The sequence below is a fragment of the Mustela erminea genome, chromosome 18, assembly GCF_009829155.1.
Source record: "Mustela erminea isolate mMusErm1 chromosome 18, mMusErm1.Pri, whole genome shotgun sequence".
Classification (NCBI taxonomy): domain Eukaryota; kingdom Metazoa; phylum Chordata; class Mammalia; order Carnivora; family Mustelidae; genus Mustela; species Mustela erminea.
Window position 1 is genome coordinate 44,592,071 of NC_045631.1, and position 21,722 is coordinate 44,613,792.

At 47.8% G+C, this 21,722-nt stretch overlaps 1 protein-coding gene across 4 annotated transcripts; it reads right to left on the reverse strand.

Moving 5' to 3' along the window:
• Window positions 1–1,969: 1,969 nt before the first annotated feature.
• GOSR2 (golgi SNAP receptor complex member 2) lies at window positions 1,970–20,064 on the reverse strand. 4 transcript variants are annotated; one of them, XM_032320867.1, is made up of 6 exons: window positions 19,996–20,064; window positions 13,410–13,474; window positions 11,864–11,972; window positions 10,906–11,038; window positions 8,328–8,468; window positions 1,970–5,139 (listed from the first exon to the last, which is right to left on the reverse strand). In XM_032320867.1, the coding sequence occupies exons 1-6, from the start codon at window positions 20,022–20,024 to the stop codon at window positions 4,978–4,980; spliced, it is 639 nt and encodes a 212-aa protein (XP_032176758.1). In that variant the 5' UTR covers window positions 20,025–20,064; the 3' UTR covers window positions 1,970–4,977. The 4 variants fall into 4 exon arrangements, with proteins under 4 accessions (XP_032176758.1, XP_032176759.1, XP_032176760.1 ...); XM_032320868.1 differs by having other exon boundaries at window positions 11,864–11,969; window positions 19,996–20,040; XM_032320869.1 differs by lacking the exon at window positions 8,328–8,468.
• Between the last annotated feature and the right edge of the window lie 1,658 nt (window positions 20,065–21,722).

A 21,722-nucleotide genomic window follows, 5' to 3' on the forward strand; every position in this document is an offset into this window, starting at 1 on the left:
AGAACACATGGCCAGTGACATCAGGGGCCGTGAACCTTCTGGCTTCCTCCTGGCCTGGTCACAAAAGCTTTGCTGAGCCATTGTACCCATTTTTCAGAAATTGGTTACCTGAGAGGGCTGGGCTCATCAAGGCCCTCCTGCAGGCCAGTGACCCCAACTGCTACTGAACCCCTACTCCATACACAGGATGTACACACATCCCTGCAGTGAAGACACAGATAACCCGTGCCATTCCCTGGATGGGGAGTGCCAGGGGTATGTTGGGGTTAGGGGGCAGCCTTCTTGGAGGGGACACAGCATCATGGGGGTATCTGGGCACACCCCAGAGCAAATACCTCGTGCAAAGGTGCAAGAGTATGGGAGATTCTAAGACCAAGGGGTCCCGGGAGGATGCAGAACTGGGGAGAGGGAGGGTGGGGGAGGGTGAGAGGAGCTCCAGAGAGAACAGCGAGAGGCTGGCCTGTGACACTGAGGTGCTTTACTCAGCGGACGCAGATGCATCAGTCAATGAGGGGGGCCCACTGGCCAGGAAGGATTTGGCCCCTTCTCCCCTCCCGAAGCCCACCCCCACTGGTCAGGGCAGTAGTGCCTTGGTGTGGCCATGGGGAAGTTGACAGTGGGGACAGCCTCACCTCGGGTTGAATGCTCTAGAACTAAAGCTGTCCTTCTCACTCTTGTCTACATGTTATGACCTTAGACAACCCTTAAAATTCCTCATGCCCAGGGTGCACCCCAGGGCAGTTACATCAGATCAGGGTAGGACCCACGCGGCATTTTTAAAAGCTCCAGAAGGAATTCCCATAGAGCCAAGCTTGAAAACCCTGTGCCAGAAGGACATGGGAAGTCGGGGGTGGGGAGAGGGGGAGAGTGTGGCCACAGAGGGCTTCCTGCGGCAGGGAACTCACCAACTGCACTAGAGGGCACCAAGGACCTACCAGGTTCCCTTCCCCCGTCCCATCTCCTTCCAGTCCCATGTGCCACATGAAATGAAAGGACATAAAAAGGGAGGTAGGAACCAACACACATTTTGAGAAATGCTTTCCATGCTTGTTTGCAATAATGTCCACGTGCTGAGGGAAAGACTGAGCGGAAGGGGAGTCTGAAGATCAGAACTAATGGATTTCAGGTCTTTTTTGGCCGTATCCTGAGAGCCCAAGGAACAGCCCAGAGCTACTACCGGGCTGAGAATTTTGTATCTAAAAGGAACCAAACCAAGTGTATGGCTGTTTTCTCCCCTTCCAAATACACCAGGCCTCAGGGCCAGAGGCTGGTACTGGGCAGCCCAGCCACAGATAGGGTTAAGCTGCCCCCTTGTGGCAAAGGCTGAGTACAGCGTCCATTCACCACTTAGAGAAACTTACCCCACAAATTCTCTCTCCCCCTTTCATTAAGGAAGATACTTTAGGACAAAAAACCTGCCCTTGTGAGGCACAAGTGATTTACAGCCTATTCTCAATCCTGGCATACTGCCTACATCTCCTTCCCCCCATCTCGGACACGGGAAGCACCTCGGTGCCATGGTTATGAACTTGGGCTATGAAGCCAGACAGATGTGTGGCCTGGAGAAAGTCACTACATCTCAGCCTCTTGCACAATGGGAATAATACAGGACGTGATCTGGAGGGTTTGTGAAGAACGGAGGAGCGATCCAGGAGAATAACCACACCTGACTTCCAGTAAGGGCCGCACACAAGCTAGCAGTATTAAGGGTCTGGGTTTTCCTCTGAGCAAACGACAACCCCACCTGCACTAAGACAGTAACAGATCCTGCTTCTCTTTTTGCTCTGGCTGCTGGGCCTCTGAACAGACCCAGAAAAGTTCTGGAAGGGCTCGTGACCCACATTTGGGTTTTTCTCCTTAGTAATGACACTCTACTCTGATTTGCTCTCGGTCCTCATTTCTTCCTATTGCATTGTTCTGGTTTGTTCCTGCAAATCTCCTCAAATCTTTTCTGGAATAAGACAGGACATAAACAAATGAGACTTTATTTTGGACTTGATAGGTTTTGCTCTTTACACATATATGCCCACCTAGTTCAGCATTTATTTTCAAATGAGATCATCTTTGATTAAGACAAATGCTTTGTGTCTAAAAGACAGTGGTTCCAAAATACACACATCAGAACTAACTTCGAGGCTTAAAAAACACTCTACTTGAAAAGGTTTGGGATAGGCCCCAGGAATCTATCATTTCAGAAAAGTTTTCTAGCTGCTTCTAAGGCAGCCAGCCTAGGCCCCAGCCATGGAGCAGTGTTTGAGAATCTCTAGCCTGGAAACTATTAAAAAAGGGTCATTAGTTACAAAAGGTAATTTTCTAAGTAAACTAACAATCTCAACTTTATTTAACTGACGTGTTTCAAAAACAACAGGTGTGAATCCAAATGTGCAAATCAAACCGACCTAAATCCCATGAGTGCAAAAGACTTTTCGGGAAATCCCAGCAGGGAAGTCTCATCTAAAAATCAAGACTCTCCTACTTACTTGGGTCTTTGAGTTTGGTTTTTCTTAAGGTGGTCGCTCCACGGAATGAAGATAATCCCAAGTTCTTTGACAACCCACCTGTCTTCAAGTGCCACGGGCACATCCAAATCCTGTACAAGGTCAAAGACGCTGTCCCCTGGACATTCTCGCACCTGCCTGACTTCAGACTTCACCCCAGCTCCACTAGAGGGTGCTCCTTCCCTGGCCTGGAACCCTTCCCTGGGTTTGGGGGGGAGGGGGCGGTTTGGTGCTGCGGAGACAGGAGCATCCAGTTAGGCCAAGGTGTGTTTCTCGCAGGACTCTGAAAGCCAGCTTGTGCCATCTCAGGGCCCCTGGGTCTCCAGAAACGCTGTGATTGCTGTTCCTTAGCCCCAGGCGGTAAAGACCCATGAACTGCCTTCCTAACTTTTATTACAAAGTAGGGAGAGCGGCTCTCAAAGTACAGCAGGACAGAAAGCCTTACTTCTGGTTCACCCAGACCTATACTCACTGGAGAGGCAGGTGTGGAAACCCGCTGGTGCACACTACAAACAGATCGGTCACATCAGCACTGCAGGGTGGGGTGCCGGGGGAGTTTCCGCGCCCCACCCCTGTCCTGAGTGCGGGTCCGCGGGACTTCGTTGTTCCTCATGCACCCTCCTCTCAAGGCTGCTCTTTGGCAGGATCCTCAGATGCCCAGGGAACAGGACGACCAGGTCTGTGCAGTTTAAATATCCACTTTATGGAACCCTTTTTATGGATTGCTAAAGATCCCTGCGTGGGCCGGGGTGCTGGGCGTGCTGGAAATTTCACCTCCCCGAAGTCAGACCTAGGTCTAAAGACGCTCAGACTCTTCTGTCTACCCTCCAGGCCACCACTCTCACTCTGGCAGGGCTCGCAACCCACAGGTTCCCCCTTCTTCCGACATCCAGGGCCCCTGCTTAGCGAAGAGGGGTAAGAGCAATAAAGAGCCCAAGTGTGAAATCAGGGAAAACTCATGTTAAAAATCTATGATAACGAAGACACACTCGCCAGAAGGTATGCCTGGAGGACCAACACTGCTGCAGAAACAGGGGGAGGTAAAGAAGAGAGGCGGACTGGAACACACACAGAAAAGGAAGACAAGACAGATGACCATCCCGGTGACAAAAAACAAACACGGGACGCAGGTGGGGCAGGACAAGCCCAGGCACAGTTAATACTGACCAAGGTTCCAGTTCTGGGAAATGCCGAGTGTTATTTGATGTCCTGCCATAAGGCTACTGAGCCCAGGGTGGGGTAGGGCCTGTGACAGGTGAAAACACATGCTGACCGGGTCCTTCCAGCGCCTACAGCACCTGGCCACGACACAGAGGCTGCCTTTACCAACAGTTCCACACTGCACCAGGTACTGGTATAGCCCTGATCCGGGCTTGGTCAGAGAAGGAAAAGGGTCCCAGTCCCTGACAAAAGAGACTCTACAGGACACGAGGGACGTCTCCACGGTGGCTCCTGCCCACACCAGCTGGGAAGAATGGGGGCCTGGCTGGCAGCTGCTAGATTTCAGGGAAGGGAAGAGAGCCAGAGAATCAGAGACGTTAAAACTAGAAAAGATGCCCTAATGGACCCAACACTAACCTTGGCGCAAAGTGACTTTCTTGGGGGCAGACGCCCCTCAGAGCCTGGGCGGGACGCCAGGCTACAGTCCTGGGAACTACAAAGCCACCCATTCTATTAACCTCTGGGGAAAGAGGGAAAAAAAAAAAAAAATCAGTGATTAGGGTCTTCGGTCTCAACACCGAACATTCTCAGGGAATAACACTGGCCTCACTTTATAAAGGACCGACACAGAACCACTGTAATGTGGAAAATCTTACTTGCTGTCTTCAATAACATCAGTGCCTCTGTCTCCTCTAGGTGGCTGCTTCCAAGGAAAGGGTGACAAATATTGGCAGTTAGTCATCTGCATGTCGCCGAGGGGTGAGGGGAGCTAGTAGCAAGGGCAGGGAAATTCATGTGCTATAATGACGCAGGGAAAGAAGACCTCTTTCCCCTCCTTTGTTTTGCTTCTGCTCTAACCTACCCATTAAGAGCCAGAACGGCCAGGTGAAGCCAAAGTAGACAGTCCTATCTGCAGGGCTCATGACGAAAGCCTTCCCAGGGTGCACGTCAGCTACACGGACAAAACCAACAAAGCCATCCTTTCCCTCCTCCTTCCTTCTTCACCCCTTCCCCTTATGTCACTTCCTCCCCCCAGTGAGGGCAAGAAAGAGAGAGAGAGAATGGGTACTTCTTTCATTTCCTAAGGACCGTGCGTCTTGGTGGCACTCACTTCCCCCTCCGAGGTATCACAGAAAACAGAGCAGGTTTGAAACCTCCACGAGGTTACAGATCACAATGACTTGCAAGTGGTCTTCACAGTGAAGAAGGGCATACATTGCGGAAGGCAGCCTCCGGGCCCCCCGTCTCGCTCTCGCACACACTCTCACACGGACCCTCACACGGTGGGAGCGATGCGCAGCCACGGGGTGTAACTGGTTCACGTCAGGTACTGCACCACGAGGAACATGACCACACACGTGAGCAGCATCCCACCGATCATGAAGTACTTGTCCTGGAAAGCCCGCTTCTCAATGAGCCGCATCACTGTGTTGGACAAGCCCAGCATGTTGGCAATGTCGAGGATCTTCTTCTGAGTCCCCTGGAGCAGAAAGACAGAGAAAAAAAAACGATCAACTTGTTTTTGCCAAGGAGTGGGACTTTACCAATATGCAGTCTCCTGGTCACGCCTGAAGTATATGAAAAGCAGCATTAATCAGAAACAGATCCACGCTTACGCTCTGATGACTTTGGATGGAGGTACCAGAGCAAAGCAAGGAGGCAAGAAAAGTCTTTTCCACGAATGTGCTGGGACACTGGACTCTAGCACACATATGTATCACGGACACATAGACCCACATCCCCTATGTATCTGATACATGGCTTATGTGAGAAGAGTCTCAACTCAAATTATGCACAAAAATGAATTTGAGATGGATCACAGAATTAACCATAAAGCTTCTAAAAGAAAACAGAAGAGCCAAACACTGGGAACAATCCAGGAGTACATCAACCAGAGAATGGGTAGACAATGTTCAGTGAATCAGCATAATGGGGATACTACCTGACAATAAAGAGTACCTAAAGATTGACATGGAACAATGAGGAAGAGCCTGGAAAACACTCCCGAGAGGAAGAAGCCACACTTCCAAATACATCTATATGAAGTTCAGTAATAAGCAAAACTACTTTATGGGGAGATAAAGCAGAACGATGGCTGCCTGGAAGGAGGGGTCGCCTGGCTGGGAAAAGCAGGAGGGACTGTCCAGGGCTGATGGAAATGGTCTCTGTCAGGACAGAAGTGTGAGTTACAAAGGGTGTGTGTTTGCCAAAATGCAACGACCTGCACAAATTAGATCTGTACACGTGCAGGTACATTATACCTCAAGAAAAATTTTTTACATTTTACATTTTTTACATGTGTTTTTTTTTTAAAGGGCAACATCAAAAAACTCTTCCTCTGCTCCCTAACTCCAAAATCCTGGCTGTCAGCCTGTTCACCTTGTAGAATAGAAACCTCTAGGATTCTTTGGCATGTAACATGTGGGCCAACATCCATGTTTACCAAACGGTCTGACGTGGGTGACATGGAATGACAGACACCAACACAGCGACCCCTTACATAAACGCCACCAAAACCAAAAGGGTATTTTACTCCTAAATCAATAGCCCACACCACCCAGCCTGCCCCTCCTCTCTGCTTTCTAAGTTTTGTTCATAAGCACACTCAATTTTCTTATGAAGTAACGAGTATAAACGACTCCTGGGGCAGACCCTAACCTCCTTCCACGCACCCCACCCACTGTAACCTTACGATGGCATCTGCCCTGATGCCCTCCATGGGTCTTTTAAACGAACAATGCATTAATGAGGAGAGAAGAGGCAGAAGTGAAAACAACATGAGGCATCACAGACAGGAATTCAACACCCAGGTTCAGCCCAGACAATGATGAACGAGCCTCACAGAGAGGGATCTCTCAAGTCAGACCTCTCAAGTCCAACTTTACTGTTGGCAGAGGAGGGTTTTTTCCACGACAGTGATGGTAAAATTTAGGTCTCATTAGGCTCTGCTTAGCTGAGAGCAGGTGATTTCATCACTGTATGAAGTGCCAGTATCAAGCTAAAATCACCTGAAAATGAAAATAAATTTAAAAGAGAAAAAAAAAAGTATTCCTTTCCAACCACAAATTTCTCCAGATCACAGCTCAGTTCCTTCATGCTCTCCACTATGTTCCTTCCCAATGGTTTAGACAGAAAAACCCCTGATAGGAGCGGGGCTGGAGGTGGGTGGTGGAAATCAAGACACAAGAGACAGGTAGGCAGTAGTAGGTGCACAGAGGAAACCAAATTAGAAACTTCACATTCCAACTCCACCCTCCTTGCAGGCTTCCCAGCACTTCTTTCTGGGGACAGCTTGGATTCCCCTGTGACAACGGACTTCGCTGGGAAATAAATGCTGGCTTCAACCAGAAGCCTCAACTAACCCCCACCAGGTCAATGTTAGCACGACTTGGTGAGTCTTGTCCTGATAGGGTTTTCCAGGGGCGCCTGGGGGCTGAGTCGGTTAGTGTCCCACTCTTGATTTTGGCTCATGTCATGATCTCAGGGTCGTGAGATCGAGCCCCTGAGAGGCATGGGGCCTGCTGAAGATTCTCCCTCTCCGTCTCCAAGCCCCCCGCCCCCACCCCCTGCTCTCGCGCATACTCTCTTAACTTTAAATAGACAAAAGGGTTTTACTATTTTTCTGGGATATGGGCAGTTTTCTAAAGAAAGGGCTGATGAATCATCATGTATCAGTTGTGATTACCGCTATTGGAGACCACACTTCCAGACTATCAGAAGCCTGGCGGCCACCGACAAAAAGACAAGTGTCCCTCAACAGCCCGCCTGATGTCCCCGGTAAAGATGGCCGGGGCTGTTCGGCTCCCTCCAAAAGTCCTGCAGAGCTGACAGGCTCAACGTGGTCCAACAAAAACTAAGATAAAGCTCACACTTCCGAGTGACTGTTTCTCACAGCTCAGTGGCTGGGAGCGCTGTGTTCACAGGGGACCACACCCTGATAACAGGCACGGCCCACACCCCATTATCCATCAGGGCTGATACAGGAAAAGGGCTGAGGCAGAAACACCAGGACTGACATCAGAATCTGTGTAATGTTTCTGTAAACCACTCCCGGGGGGCGGCGCTGGTTGGGGGGGGGCAGTTTGAGTCTCAGCCAATGAGGCAGGGCTTCTAGAAACACCTGTGACTAAGGAGATTGCTGTGGGTCAGCACTCAGTGCTCTAGAACTGGTGACCTGCTGCCAGTCAACCAGGGCGGCCCTAAGACCCCACCAGCGGGGGATCAGTTATAGGAGCACAAAAGGTCTCGGTTCCAAGGTGGTCCACAGCGGGGGCTCTCAGGGAAGCCGCAGAAGGGGGAGGCACCATGTACAGCCACATCTACCGTCTTAAGACTCATGGATTCTGTCATTTCTAAAACCGGAATTTCTTGGTCTTATTGGTTCCTTTCGTGGCAGGCACTTTCATGATGGGTTCGGAAAATGGAAAAGGACTTAGTTACCAACAGAGGCCAAATTAGGTTTTGCTGCGAGCGCAAGAAATAGCTACTGGCGAAGGGAGCGTGGTGACCTGTGGCCTCGAAATGATTCAGCTCCAACAGGAAGGATCCCAGATTCTGTCAAAATCTCAAAATGTGAGGATATGGAATCACAGTGTAAACACAGGTACCAAACTGTTGGATGAGGCCAAAACCAGGGGCCTTTTCTCTGTCCCCCAGAAGCGCCCCCACCTTCAAGGTCAGTCTCTGGGCCCTCAGTCCCTCCAGAATACTGTGCCCTCCTCCAATGAGGTCATCCATGCCGTGGTGAATTTTCTGGAGGGAGGAGTTGAACTGCAGCGACTCATCCATTGGGATGGTGGTGTCAGAGTCCTGTGGAGAGACGCAGGCATTGGGTTAGCTCTGCAGGCTGCTCAGCTCCTGGGCTCCCGCAACACCTGGCCGCTCTGCCTTTCGGCCAAGGCCAACTCGGAGGAACAGCCAGAGGGACTGGTGCAAGAATCAAGGTGCCTCAGAGAGAAGAAAAACCCAAGACCAGCGATGGCCTCTGTTCGCCCCGAGGAAGAACAGCTTTCCTCCGACTTGGCACTCTGCGGAAGAATGTCGTACCCAAGGTCCGTCCATTCCCGCCTCTCCACCGGCTCTACCGTGACCACTGCTTAGGGAAAAGCATCAGTCCTTCAAGGCCTCGCTGGCCTTCTCCTAAAGGCTTTCTCTGACTACTTCTCTATGAATTTAGCTTGTTCCCCACTTCCTCTCCTTGGCTTTCTCTGAATGAACTCAGCACTAAATGTTTGCTAAATGTTTGCTAGATGGAGACTTAGGATAGAGAAGCCCATGCTTCCCGTCGATGGCCTAACGGTGGCCTGAATGGGACAATTCTCCTAAGCAGGCAAGAAAGGGCTGCAAAGAAAGGGAGGGAGGGAAAACGGACACAATGATCAAGCATTTTCCACTCTGCATGTGCACTACCCTAAATTCACTTAATCCTCATTCTAACACCCCGACATGGTTACTACGGTGTCCCCATTTTAGAAGTGAAGAAACAGAAGCCAAGAAGTGGAGTAGCTTGCCTGAGGCCATGGTGAGCTGCTAAGTCCGGCGGGGCCTGCAGTCCACTACTGAATGCGGAGCCTGGCTCCCTCTTAACCATCCTGTAGAGACCAACCCCGAGATCAGTCCTGGGGCTCTAAGTTTACAGCACAGGGGACTGTATACAGAAGTCATTCGGGACTGGCCATGCTTCTGTTCTTTCCTGCCTCCCGACCACAGCACACTCTTCGGTCTGGCAAGCTGTGCCCTTCTCACCTCTTTCAATCACCACCAAGAGGCTACACCCCCTCTCCTCTGCTGCACAGGTTCGGAACCATTTCTCACGCACCTGCACTCTGTCTCTGCAGCTCGCACAGGAGCACTCACACGGAGGAGCCCCGGCCCTGGTTTTTTTTATGAGCTTTACTCTCAGCATCTTCCGCAGCGTTCTGCACACAGCCAACGCTCAGCGGGGGCTGGGGGGAAGACATAGGACTCCAGGGTTTGAATGAATCAATGAATGTCCCTTTCTCATTTGACAAGCATCAGCAGAATGCCTTTTATATGCAAATCTTTCTTACCCTCTAACAGCTAATGAGCATTGACCAGTAAGTAGTTCATCTGGCAAGTCAGTTTGTACTAAGGACATTGTGTGCACCGCAGCTCACCAAGCTGGTAGGAAACAAGAGTAATTCTGAGCCATTGTCCCTGGCCTTAAACAGGCCTGAACACCCAATGCCATGACTACCAAAGGTCCACACACCTTTCAGTGTGCTGTATAGTTCATTATACTTCTGAAAGGCAGCTATGAAAACGTGAAAATACAAAAAAAAAAGGAAAGGTCACTATGCTTACAGCTTTACCACCAACATGTCCTCATTACGTTGTCACATTATTAATCACCGATATGTGACTGCTTACCCTAGAGGAGCAAAAACTATGCAGGCACATTCTGGAACACTCTGCAAACTTTACTGCCAGTGGGGACACGGCAAAGAGACAGATGTCTGTGAAACATGGATTGATCTGAACTCTGACAGGTAAAGAAAGCTAAGACCTCATTAGAAAATGAAGACAAAATGACCACCAAGCCCACCTCGCCGGGTGGAAACATGGGCTACAGGACATGAAAAAGGCCAGTGTGCTCTACAGCCATGTGCAGGAAATGATCCTATAGAGAGTCAAGGGCAGGGCCAAGGGTGTCCCCAAAATCAAACATGCACACCAACAGGCCACTTTCGAACAGGCTCAAAGTTAAGCAATCCGTCCAAAACAAAGTATGTATCTGTTAACGAATTCCTCCAAATTGCTGCTGAGACTTGGGGCAAAAACATTTCCATGTGTCCGACCCTGGAGTCACGCACAGACACGGCATAGCGACAAGCACTTCCAGAAGGCAGCTTTGGAATGTTGCCCTCCTGACAGACCATCTCCATTCTCATCACTGGCTCTATCTGACCAGAAAAAAAATCGCTTCCACCGTGTGAACTTCCACCTCTCGGTCGAACCATTTTGACCTCGGTCATTTTCTCCTCTGCCCATTCCCTCGACATAACTGCTTCCTTTTCGGGCTTTTGTATTAGCAAAGGAGATTCCCTGTCTAGGTCTCGTGTGAGTGGCAACGCATGAAAGCCGCTGTCATTTCCGTTTAGGCTCCTCCTCCTCCTCCTCGGTGGGCTTCAGACACCCCCTGGAATGGATGAAGCTCCAAGGCCCCCGCCGCAGTGCCAGGGAACTGCCACGGACCCGCGGATCCCCACCCCAGAGCCTGGCTTACGTTGGTGGTGAATGTGCGAGACAGAAGCTCCTCTCGCTGTCTCTCCTGCTGTTCCCTTGCGTATCGCCGATGCTGGAAGTTTCGGAGAGCGGTCTGCAGGTGCTGTACGTCATACTTTAACTGGTCAACACGACTGGAATTGATGGAGAGAGAGATTACATTGCAGGAGCCTGGGGCCGCACACTTGCTGTGGCCAGGCGTTGTATTCAAGATGTCCCCTTGCTTCTCCCTACACCTGCTGCATGTTACCCCCGCCAAAATCATCTGATTTTGAGGGAGGATGGTGAGAATAAGAGCAGCAGCCTGTGGTTCCAGTTGGGTGTAGCCCACGAGACTCCAGCAGCTTTCCTTAAGCATCTGCTGGTCTCTGTGTCTGGATGCCTGACAGGCAACAGGTGACAGGAAGCAGGCTCAAGGACCTCTCCCTGACCTTCTATGGACTGTATCGCTTTCCAAGAAGCAGCCCAAGGGCATCTTTCGAGTAAAGCATCAACAAAGTTTCATAAAACTTCTGGGAGCAGGGGCTGGGGTGGAGGTGGTGACAGGGGTTTCAATTCAATTTCATGGGGGGAGTATCAAACATGAGACCGGCATTTCATTATAAACAGACTGATTTAAGTGATTAAGGGCAAGATTTCATTTCAACCCAAGAAGGCAGCGGGAACCAAAGGCCAGAGCCAACCTCTCTGATGGCAGTAGGCTTCAAGAGGCCTGGGTCTGGTCAGAAAAACAACACCAGATGTAAAATTTCCAAACGACCCACTGTGAGGAGACACGAAGCTTCTGAGCCACGAACCTCACAGGGTTTTTAATTCTGAGGAAGCATCACTGAAATGGAATCATGCCCTTTAGGGAAACTGCATCTTTACAGAGTCTCAGTTTTTCAATCTGTAATGGATTTTCAAGAATATTCGCCAGCCTCCCCTGATGGGCTGAGGGTACCAAAGAGAGCACTCACAGTTTGGCATTCTGTCTTTTGTTAGGGGGCTCCTTGCTGGACAAAATCTCCAGACGTTCTAGATGGCTGAATATCTGGTCTATGCTTGCTTGGATTTCATTCTCTACTACTGCACCGAAGAGAAAAAAAGAATAATTGCCAGAAAAGAGACAGTGAACTGAAATGAGAGGGATACATTTAACACATCTTTTTTCCATATCCAATAAATTCAAAGAAACACCTCTGAAAGGGAGAAAAATGCACATACCAGTGAATAACTGGAAAAACTTCAAGTTATACTAAGTGACTCTGTAAATGTTGTTCTAAACACACAGACACACACACACACACATAGCTGTTAGAGCTGTAACAATGCCAATTTTTTAAAAAGCTAGATAAAACTACAGAAATAAATTTCTTGCCTTTAGAAATGAAATATTTTAAGCAAAATGCAATATCGTCTGAAACAGAACGAGGTCTCTTTTCCCTTGAGATTATTCTCAGATATGAGTTATAAATATCTAGTCAAAAGGCTGCCAACTGAATTCCCTATAGTAATGAGGTTAAAAGAAAAAAAAAAGCAAAGGGGAAGATTAGTGTGTGAAAGACAGACACCCGCTCCCGGAAGGCTTTCCATAAGACAAGGAAGCCTGATGCTGACATCCCCAGATAGACCAAATACCACTAGGAAAGGCCCAGGAAAGATTCTACAGAGGTAAAGATATGATAAATACACTCATTTTCCTTATTCCTTTTGATAAACAGTCAAAATGCCTGCTTTTCCATTTTTAATCGTATGACTGGAAATACTGGGAAGGCAAACAGAGCCCGTGGACACTAGTCTGGGTACAGGAGAGCACCCAGACCACTTCCTGCCCCAGAACTGTCCAACCTACAGCTAACATACACAGTTTTGATGAGAACAAGGTGGGCATAGAACCCAGAGATGCGTTGGAAGCTGTGGAAAAGAGGCACGAGCGGACAGAATCGGGCATGCTGACAGCCAGGCAGGGAGGTGAGGGGGTGGCCTCTGTGGCGTGTGGGAACCAGTGGTGCCTGTCCGACCAGCTTCGAGAGACAACCTTTTCTTTTGACAGCAAAGAAACTACAAAACAAAAAACAGCACTTGTCTCCGCAGAAACCGTGGTGTGGGAACTGAACTAATTAATATTGCTATTTGTTTCTGAGTAATCCTCCTAAAAAAGCCACAGCCCTCAGCTTAGCAGAAATGACCAATTCCAGTTAAACATCTCTGAATTGGTATGGAGTACATTCCTCTAAGGGCTCGGTAATTAGATTAAGACAGATGGAGGAGAGAACGTCCATTCCCATAGGGGCATGTCAGGTTGAGTGGAGGGGTAATGGGGGATAAGACTTGTGGGATTCCGCAGGGTGCAATCAGGGAAGTCAGGGACTTTGCCAGAGGGTTTTTCTGTCCACCCTAACAGCAGAACTCATTCTGCGTTGAATCATTAAGCTCCTGAGGCAGAAAAGCGGTCAGGAAACCCAGCCCATTAGCACCGTGTCATCAGAGAAAGGACTCTGGTCTCCATAGTTAATTACTCACAGTGCAGAGACTGCTTGTCTGCCGTCTCCAGGCGTCCCATGTGAGACTGGATCTCGTGGACCTGCCTATCAAAGGAAGAGAGGAAATGAGTGAGACGGGAGTAATCAACAGCGCTTCGGTCAGGAAAGACACATTTTCTGATGCCAACATGTAACTGATTTAAATTGACAGCATCGCTGAACTGTAAAATTTGTAAGTGGCACTTTAGGCCACACGTTTTGGCAGGGTTTCTAATATTTTAACATGAATATTAAATAATAAAACCGACCAGCAGCATTTATCCAGCACTTGGCGCATCTAAGATATTCTGCAAAGTCAATAACCCCACGAGGAAAGAACCATTATCATCCTCATTTTGTAAATAAGACAACTGAAGCCCAGAAAGGTTATGTAGCTTGTTCAAGGTCACACAGCGAGTGATAAACCTCAATCTGGACCCAGCCAATCCCACTCTCTGTTCTTTGACCCAATGTACTGAGCACTGGCCTGTACTAGGGAGAGTCAAAGGGCAGGACAGATATAATCCTTGTCCTTGAGAAACGATGTAATTAGGAATGACAGGCCAGAGAGACATGAAAAGTCCCAAGAAGATTTGAGAGAGCACTCATACACAAAAGTATAAACAAAAAGGAAGCTGAGGAACAGTGGTGCCAAGCAAAGGCGACGGACATACAAGAGCAATCTGGGGGTACTGGAAGGGGGCGGTGGTGAAGCAAGTTCCAAAGATCATTCTGAAGATGGGAGACATGATCTGGTGAGAGAAGAAATGAAGAAAACGATACGTAAAATGGCATGTCATGTAGATTACAAGCAGGCGGTCTGGCCTGAGAGTTGAGGTCGGGGGCTAAGGGGAGCCAGGGAAGAAGGGATGAGGCGATTAGCTGGAGAAAATGATCAGAGAAGGTCCTGAAAGATAGGGATCTCCTGTTTGGTAAACATCTTTCCCTGGCAGTATCAGGTGATTGCTATCTCGTTTGGAAATGCAACCCTAGGCTCTGGCTTTCTAGCATGGCCCCAGACTTCTGGCCCTAGGGCGCTCTCCAGAGGCTCCCCTGGACTTGGCCAAGGTCACCCTCAGAGCCCTTCCCAGTGGCCTCTGTGATCAGGCCTGGAATACTGCTTATGCTGTCTCCGACAACGACCTGCTGGGGCTTCTGGTCTCACCACCTTAGAGGCACAGTGAAGGAGTCTGCTGCGCTCTCATATCATCGTCAACCCTTGTGTGAAGGGTCAGCAGACATCCTCCACCATGGGCACCACAGTGAACCAAAACTGACCAATGCAAGCAAAGGAGCCCAAGTTTGGTTTCGACTTCCTCTTGTCTTTTCCAGGGCTTTCCTGCAGCCTCTAAACATGACCCATGGTGCCAGAAGCAAGGCCAACTCTCTAATGACTCTGAGTGTGCTGGGTGAGATCCATGGCTCAGAGAGGAAATTAGAAATCATGACCAGAGATGGAGGGACCAGACGGCGACTCCAGTAAGGAAAGGGTGACAGTTTAGAATGAGGGTGCGTGGAGACCTGGAGGCAGATGTAGGGATTTGACTGGACTTAACCAACATCTGGATCAGGGTTCCCACACAAGCAGCAGTCGAGGACCGCACGGCAATGCTGATGGAAAGGAGAATTTGGATTTCACAGAAGGCCTGCGTGCAGACAGTGAGGTAGATTTTCAAGGGTACCTTCACAGAGCAAATCTGAAAATTAACATAATAAAAGGGGGGGGCAAAGAATACCCAAGACGACTCTGAAGTAAGTATGAGAGAGATGACCTGTCCCACCTGCTACACTCAATAAAAAGTCGTAATAATAAAACCAATACAGTAACAGTGCAGAGACAGACAGACAAACCCTGACCCCAACGCTGACCCAAGAGCAAAGAACGAAGGCTAGAAAGAGTCTTCCGTGTTTGGGGACTCAGTGACATGAATGAGTGGGAAAAAAAATGACTACGATCAATGCCAAAGGCTTGGTTGGTTATGCATGTAGAAGACGGTATCTCACATAACACACAAAAATAAACTCAAGATGGTTCAAAGCCCAAATGGAAAAAGCGAGGCTTCAAAAACTTTCTGAAGAAACTGATGAATTCTGCCTCTGAAGCTGATAATACACTAGATGGTAATTAATTGAATTTAAATTAAAAAAAAAACTTTCTGAAGAAAACACATGTGTGTATTATGTATTATGATTCGGGTTATGTATTATGTACAAAATGTACATAATGTATAATACATAATATGTGTTATGTATTATGATTTGGGTTAAAGAATTTCTTAAACAAGACAAACAACAAAACTATCCCCCAAACCTCACAAACCACAAGGCTAGTAAATCTGACTACATTAAGAAACTTCTCTACAGCAAAAGCACTATTTAAAAAAAAAAAAAAAAAAAAAAGACAGGTGGAGACTGGAAAGTACACTGACTAGATGAGAAAGGACTAATGTCTAGAACATGTAAGAAAAATGCTGTCAATAGGAAAAGTCAAACAAAGCACTTGTGTAAATTGGACGACAGACGACTGACAGAAAAGAAAACCCAAATGGTCACTAGATATATAAAAAGATACTCCACTTGACTAGTCATCAGGAGAACACAAATTAAAAATAATGAGATACTGCATTTCTCCCACTGGATTGACAAGTACTCTATACTGTAAGGATGAGGGTTTCATGGCAGGCTACGTGATGGTACCCAAGGGATGCTAGGGAAGGTTCCCAGCACTCTACCACAGGACTGTCTCTGGCTCTATGTTTTGTTCATATTGTTTTAAAGAACCAAGTTATGCCGGGAGGGAGACAAACCATAAGAGACTTAATCTCACAAAACAAACTGAGGGTTGCCGGGGGGGGGGGGGGGGGGATAGGGATAGGGTGGTTGGACATTGGGGAGGGACATTGGTGGTTGGACATTGGGGAGGGTATGTGCTATGGTGAGTGCTGTGAAGTGTGTAAGCCTGACGATTCACAGACCTGTACCCCTGGGGCTAATAATACATTATATGTTAATAAAAAAATAAAAAATTATTTAAAAAACCAAGTTATGCTTATGAAATTTGCACATGACTCTGTGCTATAATGAGTGGGTTAGGAAACTGTACCACAAAACAAGATTAACATTTCTCATTTCGGCCAAAATAGTCAATTGGTCAGGGATGAAAAGTATTTTGACTTGAGACTTTTTAAAAAAATCTGATGTATGCTATCAAACGGCACTTCATTCTGGGAACCTTCTGTTAAAGGACCCTGTCTATCAAAGGTTTCTTCTAATGGAAGATGAATGAACAAGATGACTGGGAAAGAGTCTAGAAGTCAAGTCACGAAGAGGAATGGTCAAAAGAACTAGTGACAGTAAGGCTCTGAAGAAAGAAAGGGCGGGGAAAAAACCCTAAATTAAATGGGGCAGCTGGTGCTCTTCAAATATCTAGAGTTAACATACACGAAGAGGAATGGGTTTGTCCACCACTGCTACTCCTTAAGAAAGATCCCGAGCCAAAAGGTCCAAATTTCAAGGTGACAGATTTCAGCTCGGTGTGCTCCTACCCACTCCTCCCGCCAACAAAAAAACCCCGAGAATAATTATGAACTCTCTCTCTTCAAGAAAAGTAAAAAAAAAAAAAAAAAAAAAAAGACAAGACCTCCTGCAACTTTCAACATAGGGTACACGAACTGCCTTGGGTTTTAAAAAGGGTCTTCCTGACCAATGTGTTGCAATGGAAGATCCTGCCAGTCCCTTTTATTTTTCTTAATTTCTGGAGAGTGAGTGAGTGAGCAAGCGGGCACGTGCACAAGTGAGGGGTGGGTGCAGCAGACAGGGAGAGGGAACTCCAAGCGGGCGTGGAGCCCAACAGCAGGCTCAATCTCACAACCTGAGCTGCAATCAAGAGTGGGACGCCTAACCAACTGAGCCCCCCAGGCACCACCACCCCCACCTTCAGTTCCTAAATTCTATGAAGACAGAGGGAGAGAAGATGGCAACACCCACCCTGTAGACACCCTTTGGGTGGCTGTTAATATTTTCTAAGCTAAAACGGATAAACTTTATTTGTAGGCAAACATTACTGACCATTCCCATCAAACTCTAGCATATGGTTTGAATGAACTAGAAGAGAAAGAGGCGAGAAAATGATTCCAATCCCTACATTTCAAGCCTGAGATGAAATAAATGCAAAATAACAAAGCAAGTATGAATGGGACGGTGGGAATTGCTATAAGCCAGGTGGGAAATGTGTTCTAAACTGAACTGGGAACTCAGACAACATACTTGAAGCCAGTAAGGAACAAGTGATACACAGGTATGACTTGGGGGTGTGGACACTAGAAACCGGAAGTGCTAGCCCTGTCCTAGCACAGGGGCCGTGGGGGGCTTGGGTAATAACATAAACAAGCAGAGAGATCTGATAGCAAGTCACTGTTGCCGACTTAAAAAAAAAGTCATGGGACACCTGGGTGGCTCAGTTGGTTAAGCGGCTGCCTTCGGCTCAGGTTATGATCCCAGCATCCTGGGATGGAGTCCCACATCGGGCTCCTTGCTCGGTGGGGAGCCTGCTTCTCCCTCTGCCTCTGCCTGCCTCTCTGTCTGCCTGTGTTCGCGAGCTCGCGCTCTCTCTCTCTCTAACAAATAAATAAATAAAAGCTTTAAAAAAAAAAAAAAGGTCTGTAGAAAATTTAGAAGAATTTTAGAATGTAATTGCTTTTTAAAAGTCCATTAATTACCGTCATCCTCCTTCATATACACCCACTTTGTATCCACACTGCATCTGGTCACTGTGAGTAGGAAACAGTTCTAGAATCAAAATACTGGTTCCAAGTTCTGGATCCACTAGGTAGTGGCTGAGGGACCACAAACAAGCTACTTAAATCCTTGGCACTTCAGTTTTAGGTAAAACAGCGTACTAATAATCACAATTATTTAAAGGCTCAGAGATCCAAATGAAGTATGAAACTGCTGTGTAACCTACATAGCATCACATAAACCTTTACTTAAAAGTAGTGGGAACCATCTGGTCATTCTCATCTCCCTGGCCTTGCCTCTCCTACAATTAGCCTCTCACCAGAAGGTAAAATCAAAAAAAGGAAGAACTGGTCTTGAGATAAAGTAATAGTTTTTATACTGCTCACCAAAATCACTCAGAGAGCTTGTTAAAAATAGAATTTCTTGTGCTCCAGACTTAAAGAATCAGAATCTCTAGGGATGATAAGATGCAGGGCATTGTATGAGGCTGGACGATATAGGGGACAAGTAGGCGCACCTTTACAATCACTGGAATATCAAAAATAGAAGCCTGGCTACTTATTCCTCTATAAATTTCATCCGAATGCAGTACTATTTAAGTGTTTATTCTGATTTTCATCTTTTTTTTTTCTCTTGGTGCTCAGGTGGTTCAGGAGTTTTCAAGATACATAACTTTAAAATATTAAACTCAATGTACTTTCAGGGACACACAAGAGATAACCACAAACTGGGGTCAAAGTTCCAGTACAATTCATATGCTCAGTTACTGCTGTGTCAATTCCGCTACAATCATTAATTTCTGCAACTGCAAAAGTTAATTGCTGATGCTCACAGAATTGTGTTTCCTCTTTAAGACACTCAGTCACCAGTAATGAAGCTGAAAGGAGCCTCGAAGTTTAACCGGCCCCAAACTAACATTTTATAGATCAGAAAAACAAGGCGAAGAAGTCTAGAATCAGAACTCCCAGGTTCAGCATTCAAGGGGAAAGACAGACTGTAGAAGAGACAGTCTGTAAAAGACAGACTGTAAAAGACAGACCTTTCTTAGCATCATGAGAACTGTCATTCTTTTTCCAACTGACTCACAGGTGGAAATTTTAAAGTCCCTTCCTATAATTTTTATATGAGACTAGTGCTTCCAGGGTGAGAGCAAATTCTGTCATTTTAACACCATTACAAATAGTTTCTCTATTTTCACTCGACCAATCCAACACTTCATCATTATGGTCTCTAGTATAAACCATATCAGAATAAAAGGGAGAAAAGTGTAGCAGCAACACTATTAGTGTGAATGAAGAGTAGGGGCCGACAGCATTTAGAAGCTGTGAGCTACAACGAAGCTTTTTCTGACGACCTTAGTCCAATGATGGATCTTTCTAAATTGCTAAAGAAGATTCCATTTGTCCTGCTCATTTACCCTCCATCCCATCTTGTCACATCTTAGATCTTTCTTCGGACGTCTCTTAACTGTTCTAAATAAATTAGTAAACTATGTGAAGGGGCTCTGACTCCCCACCAGCTCTACCAACCAAGAGCACCGAGTTGGTAGGTGGTAGACAAAGTAGTATAACCTGTAGGTGTGACTCTCCCTTCTCCTAGTCTACCTGACAGGTAGTCACCGCCTCGGAGATCCCAGGAGCCGTCCGGCCCCTTGTCCCCACGCATCAGGCGGGAGACCCTCCATCCGCCGCTGAGCTGGGCATCCCGCCAGAGACTCAGCGCTTCCCCTGGCAGCGCCCAGGCGGAAGGACTCGGCCTCTACAATGGCGGACGCCCCGAGGCCCCACCCAGGGGAGCCGGCCTCGCCCAGCCTGACTGCGCCCCCGCCCGTGCCCCAACGCGGCCCTCACTTGTGCGTTTGCTGGTAAAGCGGTTCCATGTCGCCGGCCCCGCCGGGTCCGGCCCTGGCTTCCTCGGAACACGTCCTCACAGCCCCGCTTCCGGCTTCCGGCTTCCGGTCCCAGGACCCGCCCCTCCTGCCGGCCAGGGCTGCCCCCACGCGCGCCTTGCTGGTGGTGGTGGCGAGAGAGAGGAGGACAACGGGAGGAGAGCCCCGGACGAGAAGGCCAAGTATAGTCAGAGGGGCTGCCGCAGATCGGGGACAAGGAAGCATAGGTTTGGCCCGAGGGCGGTCTCCAGCATCGAGTCAGGCATTGACAAGGGCAGTCAGAGAGGACGGACGTGAGGTCCTCAGAGCCAGGCTGTGGGAAAGCCGGCGGTTACCTACCCTACCCTGGCGGTGGGTTTCGCTGTAAACTGCGCAACGGTGCGTCTACGGATTTCGTTCTTCGTTGGCGTTTGTGACCCAAGCTTCTCCTATGTCAAATCTGTCCGCTTACAGCACCCCCCTCCCCATGTATCCTTTCAATAAACTCAATGAATGACTGGTCACCGTGTGTCATTTGTGCTGTGGGAGAAACCGGGTTCCTCTAGCCCTCAAAAGAGGTCGCGGTCTAGGAAAGGAAGTAAGATAAGTGTACAAATAAACATCTGCAAGGGAGAAAGTCCAAAGAGACAGCTGAGCTGGGGTCAGCCCCGTCGGAGATTCAGGAAAGACTTAATGTAAGAGGCATTTGAGTCAAGACTTGAAGGATTTGGACGCTTCGGTCTCTCCGCATAGACCTAACCCGTGTCCACCCTCCCAGGCTTATCTGCAGTTCCTCCCAAGGGAGGAGATGTTCCTCTTCCTTTGACAAGTTGATGATTTTATTTTCCTGTATCCTGGAGCCCACCCAGCTTTGTGTCCCCAGAGACTGTCCACCCATGTACGTTCTTTCCCTAACATTTTTCCGTTTATTCTAATATTTATTTATTAATGAGCACCTACTATTACCAGGCACAGATCCTGGCGCGAAGAATACAAGTAAGATAGCCCTCAAATGTCTCATCTTTCGTAGTCTGTTCAGAAGGCTAATCATGCCCTCAAGCTACATGATGGGGTGGAGTAAGTGCTACAAATGACAAGAGTACCATTTTTCTGAGAAAATCAAGAAGGGTTCATGGACTAAATAGCCTATGAATGGAGCCTTCAAAAATCAATAGTTTTTTGTTTCTGTTTTTAAGAATCAATAGAGTTTTAACAGTGTCTTGCACAAGCTAACCACTCTGTAAATTTTTTTTTTCCTAAAGATTGTTTGTTTGATTGCTTGATTGATTTTAGAGAGACCCCCCCGGGGGGGAGGGGCAGAAGGAGTGGAAAAGAGAATTTCATCCGAATCCCCACCCAGCAGAGCCCAAGGCTGGGCTGTATCCCACCACCCATGAGATGATGATCTCAGCAGAAACCAAGAGTCAGTCACTCATCCGACTGAGCCACCCAGGTGCTCCTGTAAATGTTTATTTTGTTGGCCAATGGAGATGAAGGGAAGGACGTTTGAAGCTGAGCATATTGCTTGAGAAAAGGAAAAAAGGGAGAAAGAGCATAGACAGTCCCCCACGGTGGCTGGATTTATGGAGCTTGGGGTAATAATAGTGTTAGAAGGCAAGTTGGGGCTAGGTCATGGGGAATCTTAAATGTCATGTGTAGATTTTTGTTTACAGACTTTTAAAAATTCTATAGGTAGGAGATTTTAGAGGC

Coding starts and splice junctions, on each gene's coding strand:
- GOSR2 (XM_032320867.1), bottom strand. CDS start 20,024: ATGGAACCGCTTTACCAGCAAACGCACAA. Junction 11,973..13,409: donor AGACAAGCAGTCTCTGCACT/GTGAGTAATTAA, acceptor TCTTCGGTGCAG/TAGTAGAGAATGAAATCCAA. Junction 8,469..10,905: donor CTCGCACATTCACCACCAAC/GTAAGCCAGGCT, acceptor GTCTCTCCACAG/GACTCTGACACCACCATCCC.